The sequence below is a fragment of the Crocodylus porosus genome, unplaced genomic scaffold, assembly GCF_001723895.1.
Source record: "Crocodylus porosus isolate Cpor-Errol unplaced genomic scaffold, CroPor_comp1, whole genome shotgun sequence".
Lineage (NCBI taxonomy): Eukaryota > Metazoa > Chordata > Crocodylia > Crocodylidae > Crocodylus > Crocodylus porosus.
This window is the reverse complement of record NW_017728886.1, coordinates 3794175-3808121: the sequence shown is the minus strand read 5'-3', so window position 1 is coordinate 3808121 and position 13947 is coordinate 3794175. Positions and strand designations below refer to the sequence as shown.

Genomic DNA, 13947 nt, shown 5'->3' with positions numbered 1-13947 from the left:
AGTGTCTGTCTGTCTGTCCATTGGCAACACGTAGATGTTGATGTTTCTGGCTGAAAAAGTACTTGAAACATTTAAACACATTTCTAATCACTGTTTTCCTGTTTTTAACTGTGTTTAAATAGGTTAAGCCTGTGCTTAAGAATGTGAATTTCTGTTTATATGACAATGATGCAAATTTGGGAAAAGAGAATTTATATTCTGATAGCAAGGACATGGTCAAACAAAGTACCACCCTCGGTCATTACAATCCACAGGTGAGTCTCTGAAACAACTGTGTTTGGTGATTTGATGAGAATTGGTTTTGTCTTTCTTTTGTTCAGACTAAATGAAAATGTTTAACCCCATATAAGAAACCTAAAGCAAATTACCTGTTGGGATGGACAAAATTTCTCTGGCATGTTTCTAGGATAACCAGGATTCTCAGAAGCCAATAGTTACTTGTTTAGTCTAGCCCAGCCTTGAATGCCTTTTAGTAGTATCAGTTTCTGTGAACTCCTTTATTTTCAGAAAATCCTGCCAGTCACTAGAAAGTTACTGGTCAATAAATGCTGAGTGATTTAATGTGAAAAGTATTCTTAGTCCATTTACCAGTGAACAGTTGACCATCCATTGGGAGTGGGAGGGCCAACCTCGCTACTACGAGAACTATTCTGTGCCATTAATGCTGTAGAGGCTGAGGACTGAGTGTTGTTTCCTTCAAGTGGGTCTCAGTCTGGTTAGGTTTCTTAAATTTTCTTAACTGTACTCTGGTACAGTCAAAATGGCCAAGACCGAACTGATTCAATCTCCGCAGGTTAGTCTAAGCTGCGTAGATTGAACTGATAAGCAAGTGAACAGACATTTACTTTTGAGTCTGGAAATGCAGCCACATGCCTGTAGTGACCCAGTCCAGAAGCTGTTCCAGCTTAGCTGGAGCAGAGAACTTGGACCAAGGATAGCCTACCCTGCCCTGTGGGGGAGAGGGGGTGTTGTGGTGCAGATGCAAAGCATCCTGGGATGCTAGGGAACTGTGAGTTGATTTGAATCTGGAGGGGATCTGGGAGAGAATTTTTAGTAAACCAATTTAACCAAAATCAGTTACGTCTGCTACTAATGTCCATCTAGGCTTATCTTAAACCAGTTTTGGCCGTTTTGAAAGTGATCTATGTGCACTGAACTCCTGTTTTTCGTTTAAAAGATTGGAACCTGTTTCCAATCACTTACGCTGGTTTATGTGTAACTTCTGTCCCTACCCTGGCAGTGAGTGTATGACAAACTTGACTCGCCCCTCCCCCCCCCCCCAAAAAATCAAAACAAGGCAATTCTCTGGCTACTGAAAAGTAGTTTTTTTTGTTTTGTTTTTGTTTTTAGTTTTCTCACTGTTGCTCAGAGACCTCAAGGTGCTGCAAAGTCAGATTGAGGAGAGACTTTCCCATCCTTCTGGCTGTTTCAGGGGTTGAAAGGATCTTCACAACTTGCCTGTACTCTTTTTGGTGGTGGGGGAGTCCTTGTACTTGTCCTCGGTAGAGATCTCTATTGTTTGCCTCGCTTGTGATCTGTTTCCAGGCCCCAGCAAAATGAAGTTGGTAGATTCCTATTGATTTCTCCGCTGGGAAGATTAAGTGTTTTGCTTTGTTGCAGAGTGGAAATGCTTAAGCAGCCATGCAGGTGCTAAACTATTTTCTGCAGCCTTCAAATGGCAATGCTCCTTGTTGTATATCCACTTTAAAATATAAACGCCTATCTTAATTGCCTGGCTTAGAAATCTGAAAGGAACACAGTCAACTTAAATACCATGCTTCTGTGAGAAGTAATTTAATAGCTATTGTCATGGGTTCACCTATGGTAGCCATACATCAAATGTTACCTGGGAATAATTCAGTAGGTTTGAGTATTTGTGCCGTAGGGTAAGTAACTTGAAAGGTGTATTTTTATTTATTTATTTATTTTGTAATCCCGAATTTAGTCAACAAACTGCTATGAGCAACATTCAGGCTATAACAAGATAGGCGAATGTATTATGTGGGAAAGGAGCCATTCTTTCTGATTGTTTGAATGAAGTAAAATGTAGGTATTTTGCTTTTAAAAATGTATTCTTTTGGAGATTTATTTTGGCGCTGTGTATTGCTAAAATAGGCAACGTGTCTTTTCCCCGCCTTTTTATATGAGAGGATGCTCCAGGGTTGTTAATTTGCCTCTTTACTCTCCTGTCTTCCTTCTCTTAGTCCTCTCAAGCCGCATAGTTTGCTGTTAATCAATCTTACCCAAAGTATCTGGTACTAGACGGCACAACTCTTTCACTCGGGCCCAGAGGCCATCTTTACTGCATTACCAGCTGCAGTGCTCTCAAACGGGCAGAAAAAGGCAAGTTAGAGATGCGCCTTCTAGACTAACTAAATCAGCGATGCATAAGCTCTTGTAAGCCCAAGCTCATTTCATCAGAAGCTGTGAAAGGACATGCACCGAGCAAGCACGATGCAGTTAAGACTTGAACTGTAACTTTTTTTTCACTGTATGCTTGTACCATATGCTACACGCACATCATTTCCAATCAACCAAAGTTAACTTTAGAACAGTTTCTGAACTTTAAATAGTTTGCACCAGGTCTTTGCAAATATTATATATTGTGACCAAAATCAATCCTCAGTTTTGAGGCAGATTTTTCTGTGCAGATCTTCAAAGAGATGAATAGCCCTGAAAATGCCTGGGATTACATCCTTTCTTTGGAGATATATATATATATTTTTTTTAAGGTAGTATTGGTCGGCGTAGTGTGTGGAGAGAGATAAGGCACCATATTGCCTTATGAAATGCCACAAAATATGTGCTCGTATTTCTGCACCTATGCCACGTTTTGGAGACTCAGTCATGGGTCACTGGTGGTAGAGTCCTTGTCTGCGATTGCTGGAGACCCAGGTTCAATTCCTGGATGTGCATGTATCTGCAACCATTGAGGAATTGAACATCTAGACTCAGTCTGGCCTTTGGTCTCAAGCTAGGTGAAAGGTCTGGGCAGCCTCCACCCCTCATCTGCCTGCGTGTACACGTTGAATGTCCTGGTGACTTCTCATGCATGCATCATCGTATATCCGGGGCTGGACTCGATGATCTTCCGGGGTCCCTTCCAGCCCTAATGTCTATGAAATCCGTGATCCATCCAGAAGGATCAACGGCTGCTTGCAAACTAACCACATTTTGGAAGTTTTAGGTCTGTTATTTAATGGGGATCTGTTTGGCTGTTTTAGACAATTTGAGATCCTTAGTACTTTCAGGTGTAAAATTGGATGCTTCTGTATTCAAGTGCTGTATAATGTCAAATGAGGATCTTACCATTACAGAGCCCCCTCTGTAATGTCAGAATGACTTTTCTCAACCTAGAGAAGAGTGCAGAAAAGAGGTCTGATTCGAAACTGCTGTTCTAGCCATCCCTAAATTAAACTTGGCCAGCAAGCAGGGCTTTACGTTGAAGTTAAGGACTAAACATAGGAGGATTTGAAAGATCTTGCCAGACATTGGCACCTAGATTCTGCTTTGAGAGGACAGATCCTAGAAATAACTGGCACACAGTGGGATGAAACGTTGACTTTTTTTTTTTTAATAACTTAGTTTTAAATAACTAAAAAAAGATGCCTATGGGAAGCTGTGGGTACCTTAACTTTTGTTTTCTCACCAGTGTGAAGCATAGTTACCAAGTGTCTTTCAGCAGGACTAGCGTATTGGCGGAAATGAGGTCTTTTATGCATACCCCTGTTGAAGTGGGTGGTTAATTTGGGGACCCTCCCCAGCAAATCATCGGGTGCACTTTTGTTTCTCCAACCAGGCTTCTAGCTTAATCGAAACAAAATTCTCTCGCTCCTCCTCCTCTCTTGCAGTTGAGTTTATCAGCATTTAAGTTGGATTTGGTGCAAGCCAGAGTAGATTTCCTCGGGAGATGATTTATGCAATGAATCATATTTCAAACTTCTTCCAACCGAGAATCTTAGTAAAATCTTGCCTTGCTTTGTGGGGGGTGTGGCAGCTTGCCTTGGTTTTAACTCTCCGTGCAAGACTGCACCTTCTCTTCCATGGACGATTGACAGCAGCGTTGTCATCCAGCCAGACGCAGCATGAATTCGCTGTTAGAAGTTCCTCCAGGCTGCTGACATCTGCGTCAGCGGACAGACGCCCATCAAGTCCTCCGCTCCCTTCAGAAGACTCTTGTGACGTACTCATTTAGACAGCCTTAAAATTCAAGTCCTGTGGCCTTGGATGAAATCTGTCACAGCTGCCCCATTTCACTTGATTGGAGCTCTGAGCTGTATATCTAACATGCAAGCTTTTCTTCCCACTTCAATGTACCCCTGTCCATATCCTAACAGACGACGGTTATAATTGCGCACCCACTGCACAGGGAGGTCTTGAATTGGAGCGCTACCACTAGGCTATCGCTTAGGGGCCAAAACAGAAGAAGGGAGAACCAGTGTCCTCCATCCCAAGGACAGGGGAACGAATGCATGGTATTCAATTCCAGGAAGGAAGCACGAAGGTGCTGGCTCTGTCCCTGTCTCTGCACCTGGAGCAGGGGTTCAAATTTTAAAAAAAAAAAAGCAGCTGGGACAGACCTTTCAGTGACACACTCACAGCACAGGGAGGTCTATTCTGAAAAGCTTATTTTGAATTTAATTATTCCAGAAATGGGGAGACTCTGCAATAGGCTTTATGTAGATGGGTAGACATGGATGTTGAAAAAGTAAAACTGATGGAAGCGAGAACCCATACCTTGGTCTTGAGGAGGACTTAATCCAAGTTCATTGGCAGCTGTTTTACTGATTTGGTGGGAGTCTTGCACCCTCATTTTGTTATTTTTCAGAGTCCTTAGGAAAAGAGATTAAATCTCACATAACCTGGATTCTTCACAGGATTAGGTTCCTTACCCTGTGCAGTGATAAGGAATAGTGAACTAGTTGCGGGTATATGTATTTGCCAAGATGCTCCACCTTGGGACGGGCAGTTATTTCGGGCAGAGGGCCACTTGCTGAATTTTGGCAAGGATAGATAAATTAATTTTCTAAATTTTTTTTTTTTAGGGGTCCTGCAGGCCGGATAGAATAGCCTGGCGGGCCGCATCCGCCCGACAGGCAGCATTTTGCCCACTGCTGCTCCAGCTTTTTTTTTTAATTATTTCACAAGGCACCACCCCGATCTCATGCTTCTTTTGGACCCACCAACTTTACAGCTGACAGCTTGAGGTTAGCTAGCTGAATTCTTTCTGAATAGAAGCTAAAGATATTTTCCTTTAGAGAATGAATGCCTGCACACAGCTAATATAAAACTAAATGGGAGTGTTTTTCCATGCGAGTCACTGAGACGCATGTCTCTTCCCCAGATTGCTGTCTTTTTTTTGTTTTGGAATATATATGACGGGAACTTCCCTGCCAGTTCCCTGAGTGTATTTGGTCACAGTCTCCCCATTTCCTCTCCAAGTTGGGGAGCAGGTGACTTTTTTTTATTCCCCCCCCACCTTTCCCATCTCACCTTGGTTGAAGTATTGGGCTCCCATCAGGTAAGGAGGATTCCTGTGCACGATTTGAATGTGATATTTCTAGTTTTAAGGGGACATCCCATTCAATGTGTCATAGCATTTGCTGTTTCATCATTCCATTGATGACCACATTGTTGGTTTGGCTCCAAGTCAAGTAAATGCAGGCTTTGATAACGAGGTTAGCAGCTCCACAATTGCACAAGGACAGAAGTTTACTCAAGTTGTACCCAAAATCCGTATAAAGTTTGTCCTTCCCATTGGGGGCTCTCAAAAGGGGGTTCAGCTGATGTGTTTAATATCCTCTGTTTTTGAACCGCTTCAAGGGAGCACTTGATTTTCTGTCTGTCTCTTTACCGATGCATTGTGATGGCTTCTAGATCAAATGCTGAATTTGGTTGAGTTGTCCTTCATTCTGTTCTTATTACCCACTTCCTTGAGAGGTAAGTGTTAGTTGCCAGCGGTGGGGTATGTGCTGAATTGACTGATGATCGAGGCTGCTGCATCCTTCATACCCCGTGGTCCTGAGCACACAGAGATCACCTTTGCACCTGTGGCTAAAAGACTCCAGACTTGTGTGCAAGGGGCACCCACACCTATAGTGGGACCCATGTGGACAAAGGTTTGTTGAAGAACTCTAGTTCCTATAAGGTAATCAATGTGTCTGCCTTCTGCAATGTGTACTGTAAATTCATCGGATTTGGGGACAAAAAAACCAAACAAGTTTTGAGGTCTCCTTAAAGATAATTAGCATACATTTTTATTGGTATGGTATAAACAATTTTCAGAAAATAAATAAAAGCAAAGCTTTATTTTGGGAAAGTTGCCTCTATTGCTTGCTTTAAAAGTTAGGTGTTTATACAAAACTATTCCCCCTTCTTCTTCTTTTTTTTTTTTATTTCCTTCTTTTTTTTCATTTTCAATTTTTCGGTTTTTTTGTTTTTTTTTACTCAGGTAAACGGCAACAAACAAAAAATGGACACTCAGTTATTCTCTCCTTTGTTAGGAGGGATTACTAGTACACCGCCACCTCTGGAATCGTCCCGGTTATATAGTCATTGGTCTGCGTGTGGAGACGATGCCAATAAAACAACAACTTTACAAGACTGCACCAAAAAAAGGTATGAAACACTTAATTTTCTGGCGTATGTCTGATGGACTGAAAGTCTCATGGAGCAGGAGGGTAGGTGGTTGGTTCCCAAGTCCTGGAAAGAAGGTGGTATAGGATAACTGCACAAGTACAAGTGGAATAGATTATGTATAGTAGTTATTTTTAGCCAAGGGTTTTGGGAAGTGTGGATCTAGATATAGATCTTAAATCTAAAATGAGCCTCCCCCACTCCCCCCCATACTGACTGGGGGGAAGCTCGTCTTGGATTTTAATAAATATGGAACAACCTGAAATCCAGGCTGCTGCCCCCATGCACACCCCTCTCCTCCTCTCTGTTGCAGGCAGAGGCTTGGATGGGGCACCATTGGTATTACTATTTGGGCAGCTAAGGAATCAGTAGTCCATTAGTGACCCATTGTTTTTTTTTCACAGGTGTTAACAATCCCCTTTTATATTGGCCTTTCCACTAATCAAGCTAATGACACAATTTGGATATCTGCTAGGGCTTCCTATTTCACAGCTTCTGCTGTCCTGCTTCCCCATCCCATGCCTGGGACATGCTCTAATTTTCACCAGCCAACTGGGCTGGTGTCTGAAACCTGGGACTATCCTGGCCAGTCTGGGACGTATGGGACATTTGCCTACTGCAGGCTTCTCACATCTTGCAGTGAATGAAATCGCTGACCAGAAAGGTTACGGACTGAAGGACCTTAGATCTGATCTAATATGGCAGGTCTTGTGTACCTTTTCTGTATGGGGCTGGTTGACAGAAAACCATTGTAGCTCTCCACTCTTCTCGGGGACATTTCCACATGGCTTACTTCTGCTTGATTTCTACCCTATCTCATCTTTGCAGAAAGAACTGTTCCTGGAAAAAGGGAGAAAAAGGTGACTGGGAGGCAGAAGTTGGCTCATTCATCTATCTTCCCACTCTTCCAAAAAAAATCTTTCATGCAGAAATGTTGCTCCTGGTGTTGTAAACCATACTAATTAGATAAAGAAATGTTTATCTTCAAAGATATGATCCAAGATATTATGAAACACTCTAATCTGCAAGAGAAATTACTGTGTTAACTAGTTGATAGTAAGAACAGTGGAGGATGTTCTGAGATCTCCTCCAAAAGCCTTCAAGAAAAGGCTGGAAAGTCATTTGTCTGGGATGGTTTAATAACATCAAACCTTGCATCTTCAGGGAACTGGACTAGATAAAGTGAAAGGTCCCTTCCTACTGTATTAATCTATGATCTGTCTTCCTGCCCCATCCTATATGTATAATGTAGTACTGCTAACGAAATTGGGAAGTAAGCTTTTGGGAGTCTTTTTTTTTTGTTACTAGATGTTTGTTCTCGTAAAGACGAGCTTATCTTTTTTTCTTATGTTTCAGGCCACAGATAAACCTTTCGTACTCTGGCAATGGCCCAGATATGTTCGGGTTAGTGTCAAGCATCTTAGAAGAGCCAAACAAGCCAGAACCAGTTACGGATTGGTAAGTTTTATGCTAAAAAATCCCATTAAGTTGAATGTCCTGCTGTCTCGATTGTTATCACACAGGCATGGTATTTCTAGTTTCTTAGTATCGTGTGATACAGAGCAGAGTTTCCTGAAATGCATTTTGTATTTCTGGAGGTACTGCAAAAATTTCTGGATTTGATGCTGATGGATCATTTCTGCTAAATCCTTTTGGATGAGATGTTGGCTTCTACGATAAGGGTGGGGAAAATGCGGCCTGGGGGCCAGATGCAGCCCACCAGGCCATTCTATCTGGCCCACGGGGCCCTTAAATATGAATTTCCTAAATTTTTTTATCTGCCCCTGGCTGCCTATCATGTGGCCCTCAATGGCTTGCCAGAACTCAGCAAGCAGCCCTCCGCCCAAAATAATTGCCCACCCCTGCTCTAACAGACCCCAGCTGACTTCCTGCCCTTTGGGCAGGGGGCTGGACTTGATGAACTTCCAAGGTCCCTTCCAGCCCTAATATCTATGAAATCTATGAAACTGTGTTGTAGCAGTTTGGTAGGCTGCTGTTTCTGTTCAAAAAGACAGGTGGAAGGCTTTATTTTATTAACGTTTTAATTTAAGCATTTCAGTGTGTATGTGTGTGTGTGTGTGTGTGTGTGAGAGAGAGAGAGAGAAATTATTAGTTAGCAGGTTTAAAACAATGAGCAGAAAGGATTTTTTTTTTTTGCTCGACATGTAATTAATGTGTGGAACTCATTGCCAGTGTTGTGGAGGGTGAGGTCCATCAGCGGGTGCTAAGCATGATTGAGATGTAGTGTCAGAATTAAGACTTCTAGGCTTCTGAATGCTGGAAGCTGTAGGGGGGTTGCTCAGCAATCTGTATATGCCCTGTTTAATACTTTAGTGTACAGTCTCTGCAACGGCGAGAGAGGGGATACTGGGTCAGATGGACAAAAGGCATAACCAGTTATAGGAGTTTTATGTTCTTCCTACAGAAACGGGTATTTTGGACCCACAGTATTAAACAAAGTTCAAGTGGTTTAAGTTATTTTTAAAAATTGTATCTTCCCCATTTTGAAATTTAGTCAATCACCTGGAAGGAAACTACCAGGGAATTAGAAAATTATAGACAAGGATGGGTAGAAGGGACCTCAGGAGATCACATCTAGTCCAACCCCCTTCTCCAAGCAGGACCAGCCCCAACTACATCGCCCAGCCAAGGCTTTGTCTAGGCGGGTTTTAGAAACCTCTAATGATGGAGACTCCACCACCTCTCTGGGTAACCTGTTCCAGTGTTTTACTACCCTCCATTTACCTTGCTGCAACTGGAGCCCATTGCTCCTTGTTCTGTCAGTTCTGGACAAACTTTTAGCTCTTAACAGAAATAAAATATTTGTAAGCCAGACAGTGATTTTAAGGAATCCAACAGGATAATACATGTTGAGGTGGGGGAAACATTTTCTCATCCTATAATAGTGCTCATTTCAAGCAGCAAACATTACTGAAGAATGTGGCATGAATATCATAGAGACGTTAGACTTTAATTCCTTCAGTGCATTCTAGGATTTCTTGGATCCAAAGTGCTGTATAAGCTCAAATGTTGTTAGAAAAACGATGGAAAAAATAAGGAAGTCTTTGAAAATGATGAGGTGCAAATAGAAGCATTTAAAGCGCCATAACCTGACACATTTTAAACTATGCTAGACAAAACAATTAAAATGGACTTCAGGGAACAATTTTAGGTCATCATGAAATATCTAGAATCTGACATCTTACTAGTTCTTGAAACGGTATCTTCAGAAGGAATTTTACGTTGGAAAAAATGCTGGAGTATGAAATTTCAAACAGATTTGTTTGATCACTCCTAAAAGCGCTATTTAATTTGTTACAGGAATTCGCTTTCAAGACTGTTTCCACCCATGTGGGCATCTGACCTTGGAAACACCAGTGACTTCTCAGGGCTTTCTTCCAAACACTCTTTAGAAAGGAAGGATTTTCCAAACCTGACTGATGCACCAACCTACTATCAAGAACACTTGCAAAAGTCACCTGAGATGGAAACTTTACACAGGGGGTTTGATGACCTTCATCTTATAGAGTCTTGGCTTTCTCCTCCAGACCCTTCCACTCTGCCACCCGACAATATCTTGAACATTTATCCAGAAAATTCTGCTTTTCAAAATAATGCCATAATTCAGCAAGAACAATTTACATTGCAAAATTTAGAGTTTAATCCACATGTGTGCAATTATGACAAGATGAAATTAAATGGGAACTATGAAAAGAACTGTTCTGATTTTAGCGCTTATTCTCCTCAAAACAGAATCAAAGATGTCGCTAGTATTCAGAAAGTGTTTTGGAAAACTGACCGAGCAAGAGGGAAACTTATGAAAAATGACACCCACGAGCAAACCAAGTACTCGCCTAACTTATCCAGTCCCCCTGTTGATGGCACGTGGGACAAAGTGTCCCAGGATAACCACAGGTTTCCTAAAAGATACGAAGACTTTACAGCTTCTCACAGATCTCAGCCACCTATTCACTCATCGCAATGTTTTTTCAATCAGTCCTCGTCTGCTAAGGAAAATAGCTTTGTTGGAGTAGCAAACAAAAAATCGCAGGGAGCCCATATGCAAAATGGCCATAATTGTTTCAATTTGGGGGAAACCTTGAATAACAAGGAATGTGAGATCCATCTGAATCTTAAAGAAGGTTCTCATAAACCCCCTGAATATGATTTGTCTGTAAAAACTGTTCAGCAAAATGGAAGTTACTCATCTTGCCATGGCCGTGCATGGCTAGATGGTAAAATCTTAAGTCCCACAGCTGCATCTGATATTGCATATGGTAAGCAAAACCAAGTAGTAACAAGCCCACAGTCCTCTTCAGGGGTTTCAACTATGTCCAGTGGAACCCCCACACACCAGGCTGTAACCCAGGCCTCTTATTACTCTCAAGCATCACCAGTACTTCCTGCACAGAAAGATGGAAGGCTACAAGTATCAAATGGTATTTCTAGTAATATGGGGTTTTCTAACTTCATTGCAGAAAATCAGAAACAGATTAAGCCTATTGGGCATTCCCAGCACGATTCATTGGCTAGCAAGGAGGGGCAGTACCGCAAGTTACCTATTAATTTTTCGTCCAACCCGTTAATGCAGCAGAACTCTAGAAGTGAAGAGTCGGAAAGGTACCATCGATTTCAAAAAAAGCAATGTCAAGACAGTAACAAAGACGATAAAAGAGGTAGTAGGAAAAATTGGATTCCCCACCCTGGATACGCAACTTCAAATCGTCAGCACTTCAACATGTTCCGAAAGAGACCAGAGCAGAATGGTGGCAATACGTTGGATTTCATCAATCCGTCTTTTCTTCCCTCTTTCCCCTTAATGTCTGATTTTAAGCAAAATCCCAGCTTTCCTCCATTTAATACCCACCCGTTTCCATCAGCAAATAATTTTGCATTTCCTCCTTCCCCGTTTCCATTTTCGGAACTTGTTGACCTCTTTCACTATGATGATTTTAACCACTTGAATCCCTTAATTAATGATCTTTTTTGTGGGGAAATAGCTGCACCATACTTTGCCTTTCCAACACCTTTTAACAAGTATAGACCTCCACGACATCGAAGTGGGCCTGCTAATGAGCTTCACACGCGATTGGAAGAGTGCTATGAGCAGTGGAGAGCTCTGGAGAAAGAGCGGAAAAAGGTAATGTAATCATCATCTTATACAGACTTACGTTTTACAAAACGACTGTTGAACAGAGTTGAAATCCCTGCCTATCACTTGCGATGAAGAACCTCTCTCCCTATTAGAATGCAGGTCATGATATTTCAGCTTAAACATATTTTAAGCCACATATGTAACGCTCTATTTAGACTATATTATAGATCGGGGTAGGCAACGTTTTCTGGCCGGAGTGCTGAGAAAACCACAATGTCTACCTTGGAAGGTGCCGACATAACGGAGCCCGGAGCAGCTGTTTGCAGCCCGCGGAGACCAGTCTGCTTGTGGCAGGGCTTGCAGCCTCCCAGCCGCCTGCTGGGAGCAGCCTGGGCTCTGTGGCTGGCAGCAGCTGCTTGGAGCCCGGGCTGGCAGTGGTGTGCCGAGAAAACAGCTGTGTGCGCCATGCTCTGCACGCCTGCCGGGGGTTGCTGGCTCCTGTTATAGATAGTACACGTGTGTATGCCGTTCTGCTTCTCGTTCTCCAGTCTCATTAGGGTTAGCATGTGTTCTGAAGCTCATATGTTTAGTGCATATTCATGGATAAAGGTTCGAGCCTGGCTTGCACAACTAAAGTTGGATGGGTTATACAGCAGGGCTTTTATTAGTCATAGATTCCTAGATGCTAGGGTCGGAAGGGACCTCAGCACGTCATCGAGTCCGACCCCCTGCCTGGGCAGGAAAGAGCGCTGGGGTCAGATGCCCCCAGCCAGGTGCCTACCTAACCTTCTCTTAAAGACCTCCAAGGTAGGGGAGAGCACCACCTCCCTTGGGAACCCAGTCCAAATTTTGGCCACCTTTTACCATGAAGAAGTTTTTCCTGATATTCAGCCTAAATCTGCTCTCTGTCAGTCTGACTTTTGCTACTTGTTACCACAAGAGGTGTCCTGGTGAACAGAGTGTCTCCGATCCCTTGCTGCGTTCCCCTGATGAATTCGTAGGCAGCCACAAGGTCGCCTCTCACCCTTCGCTTGCAGAGGCTGAAGAGGTCCAGGCCCCTCGGTCTCTGCTCCATAGGGCTTGTCCTGTAGGCACCTAACCGTATGAGTGGCCTCCTCTGGACCCTCTTGAGTCTATCAACATCCTTCTTGAAGTGTGGTGCCCAAAACTGGATGCAGTCCTCCAACTGTGGTCTGACCAATGCCGCGTAGAGGGGAAGTGTCACCTCCTCCTTGGATCTATTCACCATGCATCTGCTGATGCAGGATAAAGTGCAGTTGGCTTTTGCCGATGATTTCGTCCCACTGACTCGTGGCATCCACTATGACTCCGAGATCCCTTTCCATGTCTGTGCTGCGGAGAGGGTCACTTCCCAGCCAGTAGATGTGCTGGATAGTTTTGCACCCCAGGTGCAGCGCTCTGCACTTGTCCTTGTTGTACTGCATCCTATTGTGCACTGCCCACTTTTTTTTCTAACCTATCCAGGTCTGCCTGCAATCATTCCCTACCCTCCGCAGTGTGCACTTCACCCCACAATTCAGCATCATCTGCAAACTTGGACAGAGTACACATCACACCCACATCCAAGTCACTGATGACAAATTCCTGTGGCTAAGTATTCAACTCAACACAAATTGGGGCAGGGCCAGGAAGAAGAATTAGTGGTCATTTTTAGCTAATCTCAAATGTCAGAGGTGTCCCATTCCAGAAATGGATTTTTTTGGCTATGTTCAGACTTTATCTGCCCTGTATCTGGTGTTTCCTAGTCCATTCTCACGTGCAAGTTTGATGTCCGTGTGGCTGGTCTCCTTTTCAGGGTTGGCATCATCTTGAGGCACTTACGTTTTACTTGAGATTATCCACAGGGCATTTCAAGCCATTATCAAGAGTAGCTGACGTGATCTAATACATTTCCTAATAGTCTCAGGATTTGGCCATCTGAGGGATCTTAATGAAGTAGTAGGCTGATCAGCAGGGATCCTGGCTTTCTCCGATTTTGAAAAATCCCCAAGTTTTTTGTTTGTTTGTTTTTTCCAACTGAAAAGGAACCCCAAATCCACATTTTTCCATAAATCAAAATGAAACACACAGATAGATATACATCTATATCTTTGTGGTGTTTCTTTCCATGTTTAAAATGAAACACCATGAAGATATAGATGTATATCTATCTGTGTGTTTCATTTTGATTTATGGAAAAATGTGGATTTGGGGTT

The 13947-nt window shown here is 42.9% G+C and overlaps 1 protein-coding gene across 4 annotated transcripts in view; it reads left to right on the top strand.

Moving 5' to 3' along the window:
• LOC109306095 (meiosis-specific coiled-coil domain-containing protein MEIOC-like) overlaps positions 1-13947 on the top strand; it is a 33423-nt gene that overhangs the window by 6438 nt on the left and 13038 nt on the right. For 2 of the 4 annotated variants that reach the window (XM_019529356.1, XM_019529361.1), the window contains exons 2-5: positions 123-254; positions 6452-6618; positions 7993-8094; positions 9958-11776. In XM_019529356.1, coding sequence (XP_019384901.1) covers positions 213-254; positions 6452-6618; positions 7993-8094; positions 9958-11776 — 2130 coding nt within the window. In that variant the 5' untranslated portion in view covers positions 123-212. The remainder of the gene's footprint in view (positions 1-122; positions 255-6451; positions 6619-7992; positions 8095-9957; positions 11777-13947) is intronic. The other 2 variants (XM_019529372.1, XM_019529366.1) reach the window with 2 other exon arrangements.